Here is a 23,820-nt window from a genome sequence, read left to right as displayed (position 1 = left end):
AAATATTATTCACATAGCAACTTTTAAAAACAGATGTCAACGTGATTGTCAATTGTCATCATTATTCCCGTTGAAGTTGAATAAAATTGTTTTTATTAGAAAATAGGTGTTCCTTTCCATTAAACGTACTGAATATGACCTTTAGAAACATACATTTTGTATTTTAATCCAAGTGTTTGCGGCTAATACAGTTGTAAACATTGATAAATAACCTTATCGGTGGAATGAAAATAGAATCGCAGTGAGGTGTTTTTATTGATATTGGTAGAGTTATAGGGGATCAAGATGAGTTATAATTCGGGTGGAAGTGGTAGTAAGGGGTTCGGTTTCGCTGGTTTCACGATGCCGAAGCGGAATCCGTCGAACGTGTCGCTTCACGCCGTGCCCCCACCGACGGCTACGATGAACGCAGTACCTCCGCCGAGCACCGGCTTGTCGAAGCAGGGCTACTCTACCATGAATTCAATCACACAAAACGCTGTCACCGGCAACTGGGGCTCGCTCGGCAAGAAGAGATCCAAGACTGAGGATGAGTGAGTATTTTTAGCAACAGAAATCTTTGATGGGTTCATAAGATTGTTAACAATACTATATTGTGTATGAATTCTCACATGATTGTGGTTAATAAATCAGATCTTATAATACCTATATCACAAGTCCCTAATGATCTACTTGAAGTGGTCTTTGATACATTGTAATGCTATCTAATCAACTCAATGTAATGTTATAAGAGGCACCAAAACTGCAGTCTATATTCTATACTCAAATTGTTGCAGATACTTTGATGATGATGATGAGCCTCCCACTCCAGCCCTGGCTTACATCCCAGCTCCTGGCAGCCCTACTGGTGATGCTTCGGGCTCCAAGGTACCTGTATACCACTGAATTTAATAAATAATTAGCTTAAAGCAACAAGTATATATTGGCTTTTATTTCAATGATTGAGGTATTAAGGCCAATTTTGTTATTATAAATCTTTGAATATATGAGACTTGTTATAGTTTTTGTTTTTCATTTGCAATTAGGTATTTTTTATTAACAACATCTTAAAACCTTTCAACAAGACTTATTTGTTTTTGTTTGTTTTTCTGTATTTAACATCCATATACCATTTCTATATTACTTTTGTTGTCCAATTCAAATAACACTACTCCTTCACTCTAGAAATCTAACAGTTTTATAGATTTTGATTAAATATAAAAGGTCATACATGTATACAAAAAATAAACACATTTTTTCCACTTTTTTGGCAGATACTAAAGAATGAAACTTGTTAAAATCCCTGACAAACTTTGGCTTTATTCACATCTATACAACCTATCATACAAGACACAAGACAAGACACATATGGAACTTTAAAATGTAGCTAACATATTCTACACTTATGATTACAGGCAGAGGAGGATGAAGAGGACCCACTAGATGCTTACATGGCAGGGTTGGAGCAACAAGCAGCTAAAGACCTGGTGGCCAGCAAGGAGAATGCGGCCAGTGGCAAAGGAGACAGCGGCAGAGGGACTCGGGGAGATATTGATGAGATGGACGATGAAGAGAGTTATTATAAGTGAGTGAATATTTATATTAAACTAGCAGTTGTCTGTAGGAAGAGATTTCACTACATAGAAAGTGTTGTTGTGTGTTAATTTAGGTTTTAAGCTATCAGGGAATCATATTTCATTAAAATCAGTTGTTTTTAAAGAGTAATAACCATAGATCTATTTTTACAAACTTTAGCATTTATAATATTATAGTAGGATTGAATGCTTATAAGATCTGAAGAATGCTTATAAGAGAAGTTACTGTGGGACATAAGATACACAACGCTGGCAAGTTTCATCTGTTCATTTGCTCTGGAGTGATTCAGTCACAAACATTCTACATACATAACATTCACTCCTGTTATAAATGAAGGTGTAGTCAGAGGTGTATACAATAAGCCTACTTTACGCCATTTACAATAGTAGTCACTTTTAATAGGTTGTGAACCTATTGCCATATACTGGGTCCACTTTCTAAACATTAAATAATCTTTTTTCCCCAGATATATGGAAGAAAATCCCCTAAATCACGGTGATGACGGGTCAGACGTGGAAATAGAATACGACGAGGATGGCAACCCCATCCCTCCTCCAAAGAAGAAGTTCATTGACCCCCTGCCCCCCATAGACCACTCAGAGATAGAGTATGAGCCTTTTGAGAAGAACTTCTACACACCACATGAAGATATTGAGAGTTTGACCACTCAGCAGGTGGAGGAGTTGAAGAAGAACTTAGGAGTTAAGGTAAATAAACACAATAAGTTGATTACTGCTATACTTTTTATTGACTCTAAAGTTTTAAATTGTTAAAAGATAGTGTTCGATTCTTTTAACATAAATATGAATAAAATATTTTGTTACATGTTGTTAACTTTGAAAATTAAATAAGTGCAACTATTATAATTCATACAAACATAAAATATACGTTTTGAATAAAGCTAGCACCCAATTTCATATTGATAGGTATATGCGCATTCCCATTTTTTTCTTATTACTGTAATTTTATCTGCAATTCGTATGAACACTTTAAGGTTGGTTATATTGTGGAGGTTAGCTACAAATATATCTTTAAATAACTACAATGGTATATCTCTCGTTCTCAGATCACAGGGCCGGACCCTCCCAAGCCGGTAAGCAGCTTCGCTCACTTGGGCTTCGACGAGCAGTTGATGCGCGCCATACGTCGCTCCGAGTACACGTCGCCCACGCCCGTGCAGGCAGCTGGTGTGCCCGCCGCGTTGTCTGGGAGAGATTTGATTGGTCAGTACATTTAATAAAATATGTTTTATCCACATTAAGCGTATAGATTATCCAATTAGAACTGTTGATAAAGTTTTGACTCAAAAGACTTTACACAAAGAGTGTTCTTTTGGTCAAGGGATTGAACCTTGGACATATCAGCATTCAGAATGATCTCTTTGTTGTTGTTTTCAAAATCTTCCACAGGTTCAAATAATTTTGTAAGCTAACCATACACTTTAAATTGGTAATGTTTGTTTCAGGTATCGCTCGCACGGGTTCTGGTAAAACTGCCGCGTTTCTATGGCCGCTGCTAGTGCACATCATGGACCAGAAGGAGCTGGCGCCTAACGATGGACCTATAGGACTTATACTCGCGCCTACTAGAGAGTTAGCACAGCAAGTAAGTAACCATGATGTATAGTAAAACTTATGACAGTGAAATTTTGATGCAGATGTTGATACATGCCTGTACGTCCACCATTTATATTGTTAGTCATGTGGAGAAATGTAATTTTTGAGAACTGGATGTCTTTATATATAATTTTAACCCATTAATGCCTCACTACTGAGTAAGGGTCTCCTCCCGAACAAGGTAAGGGCCTTATATTATATTAATACTTTTTATTTGTGGCTAGATCTACATGGAAGCTAAGAGGTTTGGCAAAGTGTACAACATTAGATGTGTGTGCTGCTATGGAGGCGGATCTAAATGGGAACAAGTTAAAGCTTTAGAAGGTATGTATGTTGTATTACACATAATTAGTATTATCCCAAAAAAAAAGGTTGGATCACAATAATAATCTTTTAATGGGTGTACAGTTGTACACGTAATGACATACGGAAGCTATTCTTGAACATAAATCCTATAATGTATTTCGCTACATAAATCATTTTACAATATTTTTAATATTTTTTAAATGTGTGATTGAATTTTCTTTTGCAGGTGGTGGTGCAGAAATAATAGTAGGTACTCCAGGTCGTGTGATAGACCTGATCAAATGCAAGGCGACCAATCTGAAGAGGGTTACATATCTAGTGCTCGACGAGGCTGATAGAATGTTTGACATGGGATTCGGTAAGTAAGATACTACAAAAACTTAAAATACCTACTTCTTAAATAAATAGAGGTCAGCTGTATGTTAATCTATACTAATATTATAAAGCTGAAGAGTTTGTTTGTTTGTTTGAACGCGCTAATCTCAGGAACTACTGGTCCTGTGTGTAAAATTGTGTTTCATATCCTCCAGAGCCCCAAGTCCGTTCAATCTGCAACCACGTGCGTCCGGACCGCCAGGCGCTGTTGTTCTCGGCCACGTTCCCGCGCCGCGTGGAGCGCCTGGCGCGGGACGCGCTGCACGACCCCGTGCGGGTGCAGCACGGAGCCGCCGGGGAAGCTTGTGACTTGGTCACGCAACATGTTAGGTGAGAATACTGTATTGAATAATAACGTGGGTATGGGGTACCTAAATAAGGCCTATGTCCTAATAAGACCCCTTTTTTATTTACCGCTTTTCGGTGCCAGTACATTAACTAACACACACACTTCTACATTATATTGCCGGCCATTTGATACCGAGAAGCGGGAAACTCAAGAAATACTGTGATTTTCAACCTTGATAAATCATTAACAATTTTCATAGTCTACAGTCTTTTGCCGTATTAAATGAGGTATTAGGCCTTTATCCGTTAGTTTAAGTTATCTTTTAATTTTGTCTACTATTAGTAAAGAAAATAAGTAAGTTATCTTTTAATTTTGTTTATTTACTATGGTGTTTTATTTCACAGAATATTCAACAAGCCAGAAGAGAAGTGGTGGTGGTTGTTACAGAATTTAGTAGAATTTCTATCAGCTGGGAGTGTCTTGATATTTGTTACCAAAAAGGTATGTTTACAATCAATTATATTCTAAAATTAAAGTTTACGCCGATTTTAGGCATTTTTATAACTTATAACTATCGGGTCTGACAGACATTGCTCGGCCTGTACCCGCGCATACAAAGTCTCATCTTCTATTACAACACCTTAGAAGGACATATATTTAAAAGTTATGATTAATCTCGGATCTTTAAGTATCGCCCAATTTCATCAAAAGCATAACAGACGGACTTTGATTGAATATTTTTATAAACTGTTTAATAAAGTTTTTGTTTTGTTGTAACAGTTAGAAGCGGAACAAACGGCCGCGAACCTGGGAGTGCAGGAGTACGACGCGCTGTTGCTGCACGGAGACATGGAGCAAGCGGACAGGAACAAGGTCATCACGGCCTTCAAGCGCAAGGAGAATAATATACTCGTCGCTACTGATGTTGCAGGTACAGTGTGATTAATGATAATAATATGTGATATTGTGATTATATTAATATTTTTCTGAGCCTATCCTTTCTTACATACTATGTTGGAGTTGGCTTCCAATTTCACCGGATGCAGCTGAATATCAGTATTTTACATGGAGCGACTGACTATTTGACCTCCACAACCCATTTAACTGGATTATAACACGATACTCTTCGGTAAGATGGGTTGCCACCCATTCACAGGACAACCTCGGCAAGTGTAGTTTAACCTCAGAGTTCGATCGGCGCGGCTATTGTTAACTAAGCCTCGAGCTCTTTTAATAAAGTATTTATATTAAAAGAGCATTGTGAAGGGTAGTAAGTCTATTGATTCGCTGTTCCGGCAAACATTATTTTCTTCTGCGTAAAAAAAATCGGTAAAGAAGTTTTGAATGATTTCGACTACTAACTTATCAAGTGACACTAAATTTTAAGGTACAAGCTTACAGTATATCGAATATATATTTTTTCGTGTAAGAGTAACAAATATATAAACGTTCAACCATGCTACAAACTTTTGTATTTATGACATCAGTAGGGCTAGTAGGGTCCAACGAAACAAATAGCTTGTATAAATACTGTTGATTATCCATAAAAGTTGTTTCCATTGTCCTGCAGCCCGTGGTCTGGACATCCCGCACATCCGCACAGTGATCAACTACACGGTGTCGCGCGACATCGACACGCACACGCACCGCGTGGGCCGCACGGGGCGCGCCGGGGTGCGGGGCGCGGCCTGGACGCTGCTGGCGCGGGACAAGGACAAGGACTTCGCCGGACACCTGCTGCGGAACCTGGAGGGGGCGCAGCAGGTACGGACACAAACATCATCAACAATTTATCTTAAAATAAAAACCAAAAAACCTATATTGCACATTTACGCTAAGCTAATATATAGCTAATATATTTCACGTACGTGCACATGCACGTATACCTTCGCTCACGCTAGTGACAAAGAAGGAAAAAAGCAAGACAGACTTGGGTCTGAATGTCCAAGACCCAAGTCCTAATATATTTCACGTACGTGCATGTGCACGTACGTGAAATATATTAGCTATATATTAGCTTAGCGTAAATGTGCAATATAGGTTTTTTGGTTTTTGTTACCTGTCGTTGAAATGGACAGAATGAAACTATTACTATAAAACTCGTTAGATCAGCCCGCCTTCATGACCGGATAAGATCAGAACGCTTAAAATTTAGTTAACCAATAAGCAATAACCACATAATTAAAATCCAAAATTTCAAGTCTGTAGGTCATCTACTTCCGAAGTTAAGTGAAAACAAAGCTTCGCATTTATGACACTCACTCATGATCTGAAAAACATTCATTTTAACTATGTCGGAGCGTGATGCTCGCAAACTGTTGAGAATTTTGAGAAAGTGTGTATAACAAAAGTTGTAGACAATTTTATCATCTTTCATTATGTAGAAGACACTTTTTCTCTACGACGAACCGTTTTAAAAATATTAGTGAAAAACTAAAAAATGGAAACTGTAAACCCCTCCTCCCACTCCGGCGCCCCCCTAGAGGCGGGGATTTTTAGTATGTTTATTCTCTAAGTATCCTGAACCAATTTCTGAAGAAATTACTTAGGATCCCTCTCACGCATTCTACACTTGCTTTTTTGAGCGGACTAAAGTATGTACAATAAACGTTTTTTTTTGGTACGGTACTCTTCGTGCGTGAGACCGACTTTCACTTGGCCGATTTATAAATACATATTACAATATTTATTAATGAAAATCTCGCTTGGTATCTGACTCATTTATTCTCAGTAAAGTTGTAAGACAATGTTTTAACATTTATTTCTTCTGTGTGGTATATAGGAGGTGCCTGAAGAGTTGATGCAGTTAGCGATGCAGTCGGCGTGGTTCCGCAAGTCACGCTTCAAGAAGGGCAAGGGCAAGAACCTCAATGTTGGCGGCTGTGGACTTGGGTATGATAATATTTATAATACTTTAACCATATTAGCGTGGGCTTTTGTAAAATGGATCTCCACTTATTTTGTTCACTTATCAAGTAGATTTTTTAGATGTTTTTATTTGAAAATTCATTCAAATACTTTTCTTTGTATGTTTTCTTGTAAATATTGGCATATTGATTGATTTCGTCAAATCTGTCAGTATTTTAAGAGTTAATTTAAAGTTCAGTAAAGTTGAGCTTGTTGGTAATTTAGCCTCAGTTTCACCACCTCTGAATAAATATAGTTTAGGTTACAAGGTGGTCTGGCTGCCACTTAACCTATTGGATAGGCTATCCAACACATAACCTGTCAGTGGCGAAGGGTGAGTTTTGTTAAAAGGCAAGCCGGAGCTAAAACTGCTAAAGCTAAAGTTAAGCAACTCTTGGTGCGGTCATTCCATAGGTGGGTGACCGACGCGATGGCGGGCGGCGGCTTGAACAAATTTGACACTAGGTTGACCACTAACCATACGTTAACAGAACAGAATCGTTGTATTGCGATCCGATTTACCAAACTACTTTCATAGTAGGTAAGAACTAAGTAGGTGCCTACCTACCTACCTATGAACGAAATTATTGATGAGGAATGATTCTATCCTATTACTTCAAATTTCATGTTAAAATAAGTGTTTTAATTTTTAAATACAACTTTGATTGACTCCAAATGCTATCTACTAGAAACAATCGGAGAAATAATAAAAACACTTTACAGCTAGGTACCAATAAGCCATTGATAAATATATAAAGTTATATCGTAGCGAATAACTTAAGGGAATGTTTAAAATACTAATTACCTATATCCTTTGCATTCTGTATTATTTATTTTGGTAGATAGGTACATGTTGGCACTAGGAGCATTTTGAAAACAATGTCACAGAATAATAAGTACTAAAGTAACAATGTCATATATATACTAATACAATACTAATGTCTACACTCTACAACATTAATTTACTGATTAATAACTAATTTAACAATATTTATTGCTTCTACTTCTACCTACTTGTTGTCCCTGATCGCAATACTCAAACAATAACAATGAAAGTAATAAGTACTTACAAATACATGTAAGATACGACCAGTACATTCACACAATCACCACGATTTTACACTAAATAATAACATTCATAGATAATTTAACACAATTTAACTCATCCAAATATAATAAACATAATAATCCAAAATAACCTAAAATAGGCGCGCAAAATGAAAACAAAACTAAATCTAAAATCATAAATGTCATCACAACAATTGCATTCATTGTCTCTCTCTCATTAAATATCATTACATCTCACTCACACATTCGCTAGTTGCCGCGCCGCCCGCGCCGCTGCGCCTGTCGTACCTACTAGTCGCCCAATAAGCCGATGAATTCCGGGTTACCTCGCCGGTAAAACGCGCCATAGAAAAGTACGTCCGCGTGACGTCATCGACATCTTTTTCGCTTTACGCGATTCCTGCGCGCGCCGTCGAGTTGTTTGACGGCAATTTTCGGTATGCAACTTTTGCAATGACAAATAGAACAGGCGTTTATTCATTTATTTATTTTTAATTAGTCGTATTGAAAATATTGATGAATGTCGTAATAAATATAGAATTTAATTTAAATAAACGATCTTTTCTTGAGAATAATACACATTTATGTGACGCATTTTAAGGAGTGTTCCGAAGGTAAAGCCGGTAGGAATCGGGTTATAGGGAGCCTTCGCCACTGTAACCTGTAATACTGGACCTAAGTCATATAAAAGGTCAGACCAGTGTGTGCAACTATTAGTTCTCATTGTATAACAATATTGTTTGTGTTCAGCTACAAGGAGCGGCCGGGGCTCCCGCACAAGGAGGAGCCGTCCCCGGCGCTGGCGCTGGAGCGCGCGGCGCACGGGCCCGCCACCGACCGCCTCGCCTCGCTCAAGGCCGCCTTCAGGTCGCAGTACAACCAGGTAATCATGCTTACTCCTATTGTAGCGGTTCAAGCTAGTGGTGGTTTGTGGGAGAAGGGAAAACATCTTTATTGTTTTCTTCTTAAAAAAACAACTCCCACACTAAGAATTGCAGGGGAGAACTTTTACAAATATACAAGCAACGGACACAAAGTACATCCAGACCCGAAACAACTATTTGTGGATCACAAGAATATTTGTTCCGAGTGGGAGAACCCACGACCTCTCGACACAGTTGTAGAGACGTGGCGACCACCTTCATCACTGAGTTATGGAGGCCTTCAAATGGGACATATTTTTTTAATTTTGTAATATTATAGTTTAAAAAAATTGTCCGTTTGCAGTTCACAGCATCCACAGACCACTCGTGGGAGCAGACGCGGCCAGTGATCCAGCCCGGGGTCAACGCCCCCGCGTCGCAGCCGTCCGCCGACGACAAGGCGGCGGCCGACAGGATCCGCAAGAGTGGCAAGCGAAGTCGCTGGGAGTAACTAGTATCGTATACTTATGTAGGTACTATTCAACTGTAGACAGAAATGAAGGGAATGGTGTGACTTCGTAGTGGAAACTACTTGAGACATTTAATGCAATTGTTTTTAGTTGGAAAATTGAGGTAGTTAGTTAAAATATACAGATTGTTTTATTAATAAATCGTGTTGATACGCGTACGTAGCGTGTCTGTAGCAAGTCCGAAACGTACGTAGCCTCTTGGTAGCTTGTATGTCGCATGGCGTAGCAACTACGTTATGTCTACGTAGCATATACGTAGAGTGTTCGTAGCGTATACGTAGCCCATGCGTAGCGTATACGTAACTTGTGCGTAGCGTAAACGTAACTGCGTAGAGCGTACTGTTATATCCGAAATTAGTTAATAAGTTTTGCTGTGCAAGCAATACATAATTATTATAAAAGCATCACCGCCACGCGGCCAGTAGTCAGTTGTTGTTAGCAGTTAGCATCACTCAGTAATTCCATTAACATCTCCCGGGTGCAACGGTTTGAGTTCGTGTAGTAGTGTAATTTTGGGTCTCTTAATAAATATATTTCGGGTTTTAATAAATAGTTTTTTTTTAAAAACTCGCTAAGGACTTCGCGCAAAACATTTGGTGTCAGAAGTGGGATGCTGTTGGCTTTCTGGACCCGTGTTCAGACCACAGCATTCGGACAGTTCTTAGTGAGTGTGTACTAGCAGCGCAAGGTCGACGGTAAGCCTCCGCTCTTGCAGCGTGAGCCCGCATCACGTCAGATCGACGATAAGTCTCCGCCCCACGCAGCGTGAGCCCGCATCAGACACGCAAGTACACCCCTTAGCCGACTGTCAGCCTCCGCTTTGTAGCGTGAGCCAGCGCTAGCCCGTCAACCAAATTCTAGTCTTGACCTTGACTAGACTGCAGCCGACCTTCAGCCTCCGCTAGTAAGCGTGAGCCGGCGCCGCAGCAATCGAGACCTTGAACCCTGACCTGAATTACCTACGTCTTCAATCTGAAATTTTTATACTCAAATTCTACTGAGCCTATAAAACCCTCTGGGTGTAGAGCAGCTCCGTGTTGTCAACGTCTTCAACTGTTGCCAGTTCCCATGATGCAGCTAACTCACCTGATCCTCTTCGCCTTCATCTGGAACACGAAATCATCATCAACGTAAGTCTTAACTTTCTGTGTTGTGTGTGCAGTGAAATTTTGTGATAAAAGTATTCGAAATAATTTGTGCATCGTTCTGCAACCCTGAAAAGAAAATCTTATTATAAAACTTTATTTTAAATTAGCCGTGTAACAACAAATAATCTGTATATCTAAATCTTATAATCTAATTATTATATTAGAAATTTATATCTACTAAATCTCAAGGTTATCTAAACATATACCTATTATTATTATTGTTGATTATCAATGACGGATTCCGAACTTTCAGTAAAATCTGAAAAGGAAAATAAAAATCCTACAAAAATGTCCAATGCTATAACTCTTAATTTCCTTACCAAATTTATTAAACCATATGATGGTAAAAGGGAAACGCTCCCCGCTTTTCTTACAAACTGTGACAATGCCATTTCACTTGCCTCCGTTGAACAACAAACTATCTTATGTAAATTTATTATTTCCCAATTGGAAGGTAAGGCACAAGTAGCATGTTCTTTAAAAACTTTTAGTAAGTGGTCAGAACTCAAGGATTTCTTAAAACAGAACTTTAGTGAGAAGAAACATTCATCACATCTTTTGTCCGACTTACAAAATTGCAAACAAAACTTGCCGTCGGAGACAGTCACGCAATTTTCCTTGAGAATAGAATCATGTCTTACGCGGTTGTTAGCAGATGTGCATTTCTCATGTGATAAAAAGGACGAATTAGTCGGTAGAGTCGCCGGTATTGAAGATTTAGCACTCAATACCTTCCTTATGGGTCTAAATCCGAGTTTTTCGCATATAGTTCGATGTCGTAACCCTAAAACGCTAAACGAGGCGGTCACACATGCTATTGAAGAAGAAAAATTATTTAACGCTACCAAACTCTCTTCTAAATCACCGAAGACATGTTCGACGTGTAACAAACAAGGTCACTTGTCTTCAGAATGCTATCGAAATAAGAACAAAAATGTAAAATCTTATGATACAAATTTTTCTAATTCAAATCTTTCAAATCAAAATCGTTTTCCCATGCAAATTCAATCGTCACAAATTCCTAATAATTTCCCACGTAAAAGTTGCGCATATTGCAAAAGACCCGGTCATTTGATAACCGAGTGTCGCAAGCGGCAGTACAATAATCAACACCGTAATAATACTCATGCACAGAGTAGTGATGTACATAGAGGCAACGCAAATGTAAATTTTTGCCATACGAATGATACGGCCATGAACCATTCAAGCGTTAATGAAACATTAATTCCCGAACCTTTAAACTAAATCGGATTCCGAATGCGTGTCGATCGGAATCCATAGGATTCAAAAATGACACAATTATTTCTAAATCTTATACAAAATCGTATGATAATCCTAAATCTTATACTAAATCGTATGATAATCCTAAATCTTATACAAAATCATATGATAATCCTAAATCTTTTACTAAATCGTATGATAATCCTAAATCTTATACTAAATCGTATGATAATCCTAAATCTTATACTAAATCGTATGATAATCCTAAATCTTATACAAAATCATATGATAATCCTAAATCTTATACTAAATCTTATAATGATACTAAATCTTATACTACATCTTATGATTATCTTAAATCCTATACTAAATCTTACGATAATTCTAAATCTTATGATAATACTAAATCTTATGATAAATCTAAATCTTATAATAACTCTCTTAAGTACTACACAAACAACTTACCTTGTAAGGAAAATGATGATAATTCAGCAGGCAAACTTACCTCTTTTCCGTCGGATGATTTGTCCCAGTCCTTAAAATGTCCCAAATCTCATCAAAATAATATACCAGTTTACGAAACGAGTTCGTTTAATAAAAAGGTAACACTTCCGCATGTTTTCTTATTAACTAAGCATACTAACCGGTCACTCGTTCTACTAATCGACACCGGATCTAGCGTTTCTTTAGTAAAAGAAGAAAGTCTTTATCAGAAACCTAATCTATCTCCAGAAATAGTGAGACTTAAAGGAATCAATGATAGCGGTACATATTGCCAAACATTAGGTACTTTTCAAATGCAATTCTATTTATCTTCAGACGTGTTTTCTTATAAGTTTCATGTTGTTAATAATGTTCATCTTGAATATGATGGCATAATCGGTACTGATTGTCTAGGTTATCTTAAAGCTGTCATAGATTATGATAAGCAATGTTTAATAATGCAAAATCATACTTTACCTTTACGTTTCAAACTGCCAATTTATAAAATCCCTGCTCGTTCCGAAGCTGTAATCGAATGTGGAGTGTCAAACAGTGCAGATGAGTTACCTCTTCTTAAAGAAGCCTTAGTTCTTGATCATAAAATATCTGAAGGAGTATATGTCGCGAATTGTGTTGTCACCTTAAAGCCAAATCGTAGAGTAAATGTTTCAATTCTAAATACAACTGAATCTGAAATTGAAGTTAATAATTATTCCGTTAATCTCACACCTGTGGATAATAGCCTCACAGAGTGTCTGCCAATTTCAAATATCGAAACTGTAAATAAAACTTCTCTTTCTCTTACTGATAGACAAAATCTAGTTCTAAATCAAATACGAACCTCTCACTTAAATCCTGAAGAAAAAGCAGCTTTGTTAGACTGTTGTTCTCAATTCACAGATATTTTCCATCTCGAAGGTGAACCCCTCACCTATACAAGCACTATCGATCATTCTATAAATACGGGAAATGCCGCTCCAATTCACGTAAAATCTTACCGCTTCCCGGAATGCCACAAGGAAGAAGTGGACAATCAAATAACTAAAATGCTGAAACAAAATATCATACGCCCCTCTCAATCACCATGGAGTGCCCCTGTATGGGTGGTCCCAAAGAAGGCAGACGCCTCAGGTAAACGTAAATGGCGTATCGTCATAGATTATCGTCGTCTTAACGATGTCACGGTGTCCGAAATTTATCCTATACCTCTGATAACAGATATTCTTGACCAATTAGGACATTCTAAATATTTTACAACCTTAGACCTCGTAAGTGGATTTCACCAAATTTTATTAAATCCTGCTGACGCAGCAAAAACAGGATTCACAATTGTTGGCACAAACGAAACATCTGGTCACTATGAGTTCAACAGAATGCCTTTTGGGCTTAAAAATGCCCCTAGCACCTTTCAGCGTCTTATGAATACAGTACTATCTGGTCTTCAAGGATTACACTGTTACGTCTACTTAGATGACTGTATTTTGTATTCTCCAGATCTTCCTAGTCACCTCGATAAGCTAAAATTAGTCCTTGAAAGATTTCGGCAACATAATTTAAAACTACAACCAGACAAGTGCGAGTTCTTACGCCGAGAAGTGACTTATCTCGGTCACGTAATCACTGATAAAGGTGTCTCACCTAACCCCGACAAAATAAAAGCCATCGAAGGTCTTCCATCTCCCAAAAACGCCAAGGATATAAAATCATTTCTAGGCTTAGTCGGATACTACCGCAGATTTATCGAAAACTTTTCAAAGATTACTAAACCTCTTACTTCTCTTTTAAAGAAGGACGTTAATTTCCATTGGACGCAAGAACAAGAACTTGCTTTCCAAACGTTAAAAAATAAATTAGTCTCAGCACCTTTGTTACAATATCCTGATTATTCAAAGCCATTCATTCTTACCACTGACGCATCTAATTATGCCATTGGAGCCATTCTTTCCCAAGGTGAAATCGGCAAGGATAAACCGATAGCCTATGCGTCAAGGACCTTGAACAAAGCAGAAGGAAACTATTCCACAACGGAAAAAGAACTTCTAGCTATTCTTTTCGGTGTGAAAACGTTCCGCCCCTATTTATATGGCTACCAATTCAAAATCGTTACGGATCACAGACCTTTAGTTTGGTTGTTCAATGTCAAAGATCCAGGTAGTCGTCTTATACGATGGCGACTTAAACTAGAGGAATATAATTACGAAATCGTCTATAAACAAGGTAGACTAAATTCTAATGTCGATACTTTATCTAGATATCCCGTAAACGCCTTAACTTCTAACTCAAATTTAAATAAATCAACTTATGAACAATACTTCAAAAAGCAATTTTTAAAAACCGCATCAAACAACGATACTGTCATAGAAGAGCATAGTCAATCCCTTCATTTAGCCAAACAAAAATGTATAGCATGCCCGATGTCTCTGGACCTTGATTACTCTATGCCACATTGTGAGCAGTTGTTATCACTTGTAGAAAATGCTGACGAGTTACGCGCTCGTGAACGTGAACTTGAAACCGTTCACACTGTAGATTCTAATAATAGAACGCTTTATTTTCTTTATACTAAAATACATCATTACGACGAAACAAGTTATAAAATAATATATAAATTACTTATGGAATTACGGAACAAAATTATTTCTAACGAAAATTATGAAAAAGAATTAGCTATATCCGATTTTTCAGAGCCTTTTACAAAATTAGTGTATGTTAAAATTTATAATATGATATCGTATATTTTCCATGGCACTCAAATTAAAGTGCATATCTATAAAAATAAAATCATATATCCTACTCCCGCTGAGGTCCCGAATATTTTAAAAGAAAATCATGGTACCACTATTGCTGGTCACCCAGGCGTAAAAAGGATGTACAATAGGATAAAAGCATCCTATTACTGGAAATCTATGCGTTCAGATATTGAACGATTTGTAAAAGATTGTAGGCTATGTCAAATAAACAAACCTATGCGCTCTTCAAACAAAGCACCAATGGTCATTACCTCCTCCAGTACCAAACCGTTTGAGAGATTAGCTCTCGACATTGTCGGTACTCTGCCCGAAGCTGGCCTTCAAAAATTCAGGTATATACTAACGCTTCAGGACGATTTGACCAAGTTTTCTTCCGCTTATCCTATGATAACATGTTCGACTGACGAAGTAGCACGAAATCTAATTCATTTCTTTTCTCTATTCGGTTTTCCAAAAATGATTCTTACTGATCAAGGTACCTGTTTTACCTCCGATCTCTTCAAACAATTAACAGAAATTCTTAAAATTAAAAATCTATTTTCAACCCCGTATCACCCTCAAACTAATGGCGCTCTAGAAAGGAGCCACGCCACTCTCAAGGAGTATCTAAAGTCGTTCGTAAACGAAAATCACGACGACTGGCATTGCTATTTAGCGACTGCCATCTTGTCCTATAATACAACGCCTCATTGTACAACAGAATATACTCCCTTTGAGTTATTATTTGGCCACAAACCTTCCATACCCAGTAGTTTATATGAATCAAATGATAGCACTACCTATCACGACTATATTCGCGCCTTACAATACAGGATGCGTTTTGCTCGCGAAAGGGCCTTAGAAAATATAACTAAAAGTAAAGAAGCATCAAAGAAATATTATGATACAAATTCCTCATCTAAAACTTACAAAGTCGGCGATATGGTCTATTTAAAACATCATCATAGGTTAAGGAAAGCCTTATCTCCAATTTGGAAAGGTCCCTATAAAATAGTAAAAATTCATGGTAAAAACAATGTTTCTTTAAGCATAAATAGAAAACATGTCAAATATCATGTTAACGAAATTAAACCAGCGTGATTTGCCATTGTTACAGATTGGTTTTGGCTGACCCCATCGAATATATGTCTTAGTCTCTAGGGTATATACTTTGACCCGTCATCAATTGCATATTTTTACAACGACTTCTGGAATGTGATTACTCACGTCGAAGTCGCCCCTATCAAACCTTATTTAGATAAAATCCAAAAATCTATTTTAAGTGTATCTGCTTTCTGTGAAAAAGCAAAGAATTTAGCTATAATTTCGTTAGATTGTAAAAATGCGATTGACCCTTTAGAAATATTAATTAATGCTAATTTTCTTAAGTATAACTCTTTATCTCACCTTATCTCCGAAAGATTCAATGATCGTTCTAAAAGGTCACTCGAATTAGGTGGCGAAATATTAAAGTTCTTTTTCGGTACTCTAGACGCAGATGACGCTAGAAAATACGATGAAGCTATTACATCTTGTCAAGAAAATGAAAATCAAATATTTTCCCTCATGAAGGACAACATACACGTCGTTCAGTCCACCATCAATAACTTTAATATTTCCATACACAAATTAAATGAAAATGAAATTAAATTAGATAAGCAAATACAAAAACTTAATTACATATTTACTGAAAATCATAAAACAAATACTAATTTAATGAATATTGAGAAAATTAATTCCCTATTTAATGTCTTAGAAGGATCATTATTGTCAATCTCTAATATTCTTGATACAATTTTAAATTCTATTTTATTTGCAAAGGCAAATATTTTACACCCCTATGTCCTATCTCCTACAAAATTATATAACGAACTTTCAAATAGTAAACAATTTAAATCGAATGTTGAATTTCCTGTTACCTTATCTTTACAAAATATACATAATATTATAGATCTGTCACAATTAATTGCGTATTATTATAATAATAAGATTATGTTTGTAATCCAAATTCCTCTGATTAACCCTATGAGGTTCAATGTGTACAAAAACCTACCGTTACCTACTCCTCAAGAAGGTAATAACTTTTTAACATATGTATTGATTCACCCATCTAAACTCTATATAGCAATAACTGATGATAGATTAAACTACGCAATGTTAGATGATATAACTAGTTGTAAGAGTGTCAATACAAATTATATGATATGTCCTTTACCTTCTATTCTGTCAACGATCAATAATCCTTCCTGTGAGTCAAAACTGTTAACGGAAGTAACCTTGTCACTTCCTGATATTTGTCACAATAAGCTTATTTATGGTAACATTAATATTTGGCAAAAACTAAATAATGGAAAATACATATTTGTCCAATCCAAACCTAATAAGTTAACATTAAAATGTAATCATAATATTAAAGATTATTCTCTGCAAGGCACTGGCCTGTTATCTTTGGAAAATGATTGTATTGCGTATTTCCAAACCTTGCAATTCTATCCATCACATACTTATAAAAGAATTTTACCGAGTCAATTGTCAATCAATTATGACATAACAGAAGATGATTGTTGCAAATTTAATATACTAAATGACAGTTTACACGAAATTTCTCCTATTTCATTGACAAACATAGATTTAGAATCATTTAAATTAGCTTCGCATAAATTAGACAGTTTAGAAAACCAGATAAATAATGTAAAGAATCAATCTCACATTATTAAATATGGTCATTACTATTCAACATTAACTTATGTAATAGTTGGTATAATTGTCATTTACTCACTATATAAATTATATAAAAAATGTTTTGCTAAATGCATTAACCCATCCTGTTGTATACAGATATATAACCATTGTTATAATGATAGTAAAAGTAGTAATGAGACTTCAATAAATCACTCTATGGAATTAACTAATGTATCCGAAAACTCTGAAGGATTTGACAGAAGGTCAATTCAAAGCTTACCTGAAATTGAAATAAATAAAATGAATAAGAATGTAAAATTTAGACCTTTTGAAAAATCTAATCGCAACCTAAGCATTTATTAGGTAACTACTTATAATTACTATCTCTAATCTATATTCTAGAAGTAAAATTTACTTTTCTATTTTGTTTCATGATTTATCTTAAGTTTTATTATATAAAGTGATCTTTTATATATATCACTATGATTTTAATATAAAACTAATGTTTTCTATTTCTTAGTAATAACTTTAATGTTTATATGATTGTAAAACTCAAGCTCTTGCACGCTGTTTAGTTTATAAAACTTCGCGTTCTTCTTATTTAAGATGAAGCTCCGTTTTCAAGGGGGGACGTGTTATATCCGAAATTAGTTAATAAGTTTTGCTGTGCAAGCAATACATAATTATTATAAAAGCATCACCGCCACGCGGCCAGTAGTCAGTTGTTGTTAGCAGTTAGCATCACTCAGTAATTCCATTAACATCTCCCGGGTGCAACGGTTTGAGTTCGTGTAGTAGTGTAATTTTGGGTCTCTTAATAAATATATTTCGGGTTTTAATAAATAGTTTTTTTTTAAAAACTCGCTAAGGACTTCGCGCAAAACAGTACGTAGCAGCAACATACCTGTGTCGTACTCATAGTGGATACTGATTTCATGAGTTACATCAATCAGTTAAGAGTCAAATTTGCGTGCAGTCAGTTACAGCGTTAACACGCCGCTTAAATACACTTATTACGTGCATTCAAATGCAGTCCTTATACTGAAATATTTGTAATTGCATGAAATGTCACAAGTAGTAAGGCACGAAGGTAAAGTGGGGTAGACAAGTGACGTGATCGTTTAGCGGCTGACAGTGATCGGTGGATGTTTTTATATAGTTTGAGGGAAAAGAGCACTAAAAAGACATACACCTGTTATTTAAAATTTAGTTATTTTGTTATTGTTACGAGTAAAGCACATGAATAACGTAAAATTTATATTTTATGTGCTAAAATAATTATATTAAGTTTTAACTGTCGTTTTTAAAGGAGCGTATACGAGCGTGCACGTGCACGTACGTCTACGTCTACGCATATGTTGATTAACTTTGTTATTGTTTATTTAAGTTTGAAAACCGTCTCTCTATAAAGTCATAGTTAAAAGGTTACGCTCTTTTCCCTCAAACTATAAACTTTTTCATAGTTCTTGCAATTAACGAATATAGGAATAAACTCTTTTTATACAGTGTTATAAATAAACATCATATTAAATTATTAAAGATTATTATTAATAACTTATATAAATGGATCCAACGCGATGAAACATTTAAGAAATGCCTTGAATTTCTTAATATTTAGGAATGCCCGTCGCTGGCATTATCATGAAAACTTACATGTTTTGTCTTTCGTTTCATTGGTGCGCACATAATAATATAATTGTTTAAAATTAGTGGAATTCTAGAGAAATTATTACTTTGACTCTGAGTGTGTGTGAGGGTAAAGGGTTGACTTCTTTAATTAATGAATTAATAATTAGGATATAATTATGAGATCTTAATAAAATTTTAATATTTGTATGAGCGTTATTCAATATCTAATGCTATCGCTACGAGATAAAAGGAATTATTATAAAAACGATTTTAAAATATTATAAAATTATTAAATTTAAAAAGATACATATTCGTTAATTGCAAGAATGGAAATATATTTTTCGTTTTTAAGAGTTATGAAAAAATAATAAATAAATCGTAATATGGCACACAATAAAGTATATGATAATAAATAAATAATGGCTGAATATGTTAAGACACAATAGTATGTAAATGTTGATGTATTTTCTTACAAGGTAATTGATACACCAAGCATAAGTGGCTAAGTTGTAGAGCAAGACAGACAAACTTACATTAATAACGATTAGTGGGGTGAGCAACCCCTGGCGCGGTCATTCCATAGAAGGATGACCGCATACTGGTATTTGAACTGAGCGTCTCCGTGCTTCAGTGGACACGTTAAAAATCGGTCCTAGTTGCCGGCAATTAAGATAGCAACCGGCAAAAGGCCTTTCGGGCGGTTTAAACAACTTGGACACTAGGATGACCACTAATGTCCCCAACATTAAGACTAAAACCGCTATCACCGAGCTAAAATGACGAAAAATAAATATATACAAGTAAAAAACGTCAAACCTACAAAAGTATTAGGATGTTGACTATGTTTGTCTGTCTGTCTGTCTTGCGCTAAAACTTACCACTGCAATATAATAAGCAATGTTAGTTACAGTGTGACACATAGTCCTGCTTACACTCAAATAGACATAGACTTATCATATCTGTTAACAGGTGCGGATATAATCATATAAACATATATAAGATTTTAAATATTTCATCATTAATATGGATTCCTTTTTAAATTTGTGAGTAGTACTCAAATTAGTCATAATTAAAGAGGAACCTGTAGCGGATCGCTACATGCAGCGCCATCTACTGGGACCAGCACACAACCAATTACCACGCGCAGTGTGACTGACGTCACAAGTCCTGATTCGCGCTATCGAAGTTTGCACTGCAACTGACTATATATACAAGTTCCCGACTAGAACAGTCGGGCAGCCTAGGCCCACCAGGCACGATCACCTCGCCTGGTCGGAGGATCCTCCCTTTGTGTTGGAGGAACACGATCACCTCGTTCCTCCACAAACCAATAAATAGGTACTCACTGGTCACTTATTGGTTCCTCTTTAATTATGACTAATTTATTGTACTTTGAATAATCAATAAATTAAAAAATATGTTATCTTTATACGAAATGTCGTGGGCAACTCCGTTAAGAAAATCATCAAATTTTCTTTTCGGCTTTGAAATTGTAATAAACTGGTAAAAAATGGGTTAAAAATATATCTATCTCCATGATAATATATTAAGTGCAATATTCCGCATCTGTAAGTTTGTTTTACAAGTCGTATATTTTGTGGTTATTTATCAAATATCAATATATTTGATATTAACAATCTCCATAAATTGTACAACTTGTAAGAATATGTTTTGAGCCAAAGTTGAGGGTATGCATAGTTTTACTACATTTAGTAATAATGTTTATAAACTAATATTAAAGCGAGAAATATAAAAGACACGTACGCAGTATAATATGATGAATACAACTATTAAAAATTACAATATTTGCAGGTATTTGAAAGGGAAAAACACCGTTATCTGAATAAGAAAAATAACTGACTTTTTCAATAACCTGTCTTGAGTAACTGCTTACTATAGTTTAGTTAAGAAAGTATTATCGAAAGAACTTATCTCTAGTTCATTCATTCATATCGTATGGTTAGTGGTCAACCTAGTGTCAAAGTTGTTCAAGCCGCCCGTAAGGCCTTTGACATGGCTTAACGACTGTTATCTTAGTAGACAACAGCCGGGACCGACTTTTTACGTGCCCTCCGAAGCACGGAGACGCCCAGCTCAAATACCACTATGCGGTCACCCATCTATAGAATGACCGCGCCAACGGTTGCTTAACCCACAGATCGTTTACCGACCGGTGAGCGCAACTGGCTACGGGCGCCTCAATATCTCTAGTAAGCCTATCCTTTACTGGTGGTAAGTTATAAAAACGTTAATTTACTTAACAGCCGAGATTTTCAACTTCAGAGAACTTTATTCAAATACTTATTTCAGTGTTTTGACTCGTAATGTATGGAAAACCTGCAAAAACATCAGTTCTTCCTCAAAAAATGCGCTAAATTTCATATAATATTGCATACGTGTTACAAATATGTATGAAATAATCATCGCACCGTTAGTTGCTAACGAACTCCGTAAGTGCCGAGTTATCTCACCACATAGTGTAGCTGCAATGAACTGCAATGTACTGCAATGAACTGCATATAACTGCAATAAACTGCAGTAAACTGCAATGTACTGCAATGAATTGCAATGATGACCAATACACCCCTTTGTTTTATTTCTACAAACGTGTTGTATGCGACTCTGAAATAAGCGAGATACATATTAATGACTGTTATTATGTGTTCAAGTCGCGAGAGTTTAAAATCGTTAATTGTTTAATTCATATTCAATTTCATTTTTGTTTTCTCAACATCGAGATTGTGAAAATATATTTTAGATTAGTGTCTGTTTATTTTAAATGCACCGTTTACGTTAAATATTTATAATATTTTGGTTAATTTTAACGCCATACGGTATACCATCCTCCATTTTATCAACACAGTTACGTTATGTAACTCTTAAATTTAATAGAAAACCAACCTTAAAGTGAATAGACTAATTACCTAGGCAACAGTGCCTTAGGTATTAAATAGCTCTTTTTGTGAATAGCACAAAAAACTAACAATTTATTTATTTATTTCGTTTTCGTAGTTTTTTAAACGCTCTCTTATCGCTTTTTTCAGAGTGGCAGCAGTTGACGTAGGCCAATGTATAAATGTACCGTAAAACGGGGTGAATAGAATTCGCGGGGTGAATAGAAAAAAAATCAGGAAAGTTTTCAAGCCCAATGTTTGAGTACTCCTCGTTTAAGAATTTTGTTCAAATTTGAAATGATTACACGTCGATATTACTTCTCTGCGGTGTCATAATTGTTTAAATGTTTAAATTGATATTTATACCCAAAAAATTGCTTCAAAGTCAACCGTCCTCGAATGCCTTAATGGTCCATACATTTTTTTCAAAACTTTAGATTTAAAGTGGAATTTCTTTTCTAATGAGTTGTTTGGAGTGTTTATCTCTTTAGGTGTATATTTATCTATAAAGATACAATATTGTTAACTGAAAAAACGTTTTAAAACACAATTTTTCCATTCACCCCTTTGGTCGTTTCGATTCACCCCTATCGCTGGGTGAATAGAAATTGACCATTTTTTTAATGAAATATCGTAAAACTATGCATATTTTTGGACAAATATGGTTTTAACTCTTTCTTCATGGCGCCGGACATGATATAAAACAACCTGACAATAAAAATAACAAGTTATTCGCTACAAATTTTTAGGACAAAGTTGAAAATTGTTTCTATTCACCCCGTTTTACGGTACTCTATTTGTACAGTGTGAGAGTTGATTATTGTTTGTACCACACACTTGTTTTATCATATGGATTGTTTTTAAAATTCTGTTGACTGGCCACGTTTTTAAGACCTGATTATGGTATGAAGACACTTGTGTTAAATTAGCTAGTAAAATATGCGCCATATAACTTTGAGTGTCGGATTATAGCAGCATCTTGCGAAAGGCACATGGTTAAAATACTAGACGTAGGAAGTTAGGAACGGAGTGCAGGTGACAGAAAGTCTCCTTGTAACGTCTCTATCACCTGCACTCTTAAGTGTCTTGTTTCACGAAGTAATTTCGCGCTTACACGATAAGAATATTGAGGAATATAAGTCGATAAGTAATTATAATGTGTAAGGCACATTTCAGTCGAGATTAAAAGCGGCAAACACAAATTGCGAACGACATATTATTTTATTTAGTTAATAAAAATCACGAATATTTATAAAATGCGATATATTATATTCGTAATTGTTTCGAGGCAGTTCGTCTTGTTTTGGTACCTTTTAACTGTTTGTTAAAGGGTGAATTATCAAGGTTTTAATAAACGTGACCAGTCAACTGAATCAAGGATTTTATTCCTTTGAGCACATACTAGGTGAATGATATTTTAAACTAATAATATTATGTAAATAGAAATAAAGTGCTATTGAACGAATTATATTGTTTTATTTTTAAAAACTTACTTTTTTCTACAA

At 35.8% G+C, this 23,820-nt stretch overlaps 3 protein-coding genes and 2 long non-coding RNA genes across 7 annotated transcripts in view; 3 read left to right on the top strand and 2 right to left on the bottom strand.

Annotated features, from left to right (window-relative positions):
• Positions 1-55: 55 nt before the first annotated feature.
• Positions 56-23,774, top strand: LOC142978032 (ATP-dependent RNA helicase DDX42). 2 transcript variants are annotated; one of them, XR_012959734.1, is made up of 17 exons: positions 56-533; positions 777-867; positions 1,395-1,564; positions 2,042-2,282; positions 2,642-2,798; positions 3,041-3,180; positions 3,416-3,515; positions 3,724-3,855; positions 4,028-4,202; positions 4,566-4,662; positions 4,942-5,092; positions 5,732-5,925; positions 6,944-7,053; positions 8,887-9,019; positions 9,364-9,528; positions 22,466-22,503; positions 23,108-23,774. XR_012959734.1 is itself a non-coding variant. In XM_076122255.1 (16 exons), the coding sequence occupies exons 1-15, from the start codon at positions 286-288 to the stop codon at positions 9,508-9,510; spliced, it is 2,286 nt and encodes a 761-aa protein (XP_075978370.1). In that variant the 5' UTR covers positions 56-285; the 3' UTR covers positions 9,511-9,528; positions 22,466-22,724. The 2 variants fall into 2 exon arrangements, 1 of the variants encoding a protein (XP_075978370.1); XM_076122255.1 differs by lacking the exon at positions 23,108-23,774 and having other exon boundaries at positions 22,466-22,724.
• LOC142978034 (uncharacterized) overlaps positions 2,665-23,820 on the bottom strand; it is a 33,704-nt gene continuing 12,548 nt past the window's right edge. The window contains exon 5 of the long non-coding RNA XR_012959735.1: positions 2,665-2,780. This is a non-coding gene — a long non-coding RNA (uncharacterized LOC142978034). The remainder of the gene's footprint in view (positions 2,781-23,820) is intronic.
• On the bottom strand, positions 10,513-13,307 carry LOC142978035 (uncharacterized). 2 transcript variants are annotated; one of them, XR_012959736.1, is made up of 3 exons: positions 13,223-13,307; positions 12,859-13,021; positions 10,513-10,635 (listed from the first exon to the last, which is right to left on the bottom strand). It is a non-coding gene; the product is annotated as an uncharacterized LOC142978035 (long non-coding RNA). The 2 variants fall into 2 exon arrangements; XR_012959737.1 differs by having other exon boundaries at positions 12,859-13,071; positions 13,223-13,303.
• Positions 10,584-23,820, top strand: part of LOC142978031 (uncharacterized) — a 47,522-nt gene continuing 34,285 nt past the window's right edge. Inside the window, exon 1 of the mRNA XM_076122251.1 lies at positions 10,584-10,659. Within this exon, the coding sequence (XP_075978366.1) occupies positions 10,598-10,659 (62 nt within the window). The 5' untranslated portion in view covers positions 10,584-10,597. The remainder of the gene's footprint in view (positions 10,660-23,820) is intronic.
• Positions 10,888-12,395, top strand: LOC142978033 (uncharacterized). The gene has a single exon (XM_076122256.1). It carries the CDS (start codon positions 10,909-10,911, stop codon positions 11,920-11,922), a length of 1,014 nt encoding a protein of 337 aa, XP_075978371.1. The 5' UTR covers positions 10,888-10,908; the 3' UTR covers positions 11,923-12,395.

This window comes from Anticarsia gemmatalis, chromosome 13 (assembly GCF_050436995.1).
Source record: "Anticarsia gemmatalis isolate Benzon Research Colony breed Stoneville strain chromosome 13, ilAntGemm2 primary, whole genome shotgun sequence".
In the NCBI taxonomy this organism is placed as follows: domain Eukaryota; kingdom Metazoa; phylum Arthropoda; class Insecta; order Lepidoptera; family Erebidae; genus Anticarsia; species Anticarsia gemmatalis.
The sequence above is the reverse complement of the archived record's forward strand: the minus strand, read 5'-3'. Positions and strand labels throughout refer to the sequence as shown.

Bases quoted from the DNA above. Each gene is read 5' to 3' on its own strand.
- LOC142978032 (XM_076122255.1), top strand. From the start codon at position 286: ATGAGTTATAATTCGGGTGGAAGTGGTAGTAAGGGGTTCGGTTTCGCT. The intron at 4,203-4,565 runs GTGAGAATACTG...TTTATTTCACAG, and splicing joins TTGGTCACGCAACATGTTAG to AATATTCAACAAGCCAGAAG. The intron at 5,926-6,943 runs GTACGGACACAA...TGTGGTATATAG, and splicing joins ACCTGGAGGGGGCGCAGCAG to GAGGTGCCTGAAGAGTTGAT.
- LOC142978033 (XM_076122256.1), top strand. From the start codon at position 10,909: ATGACGGATTCCGAACTTTCAGTAAAATCTGAAAAGGAAAATAAAAAT.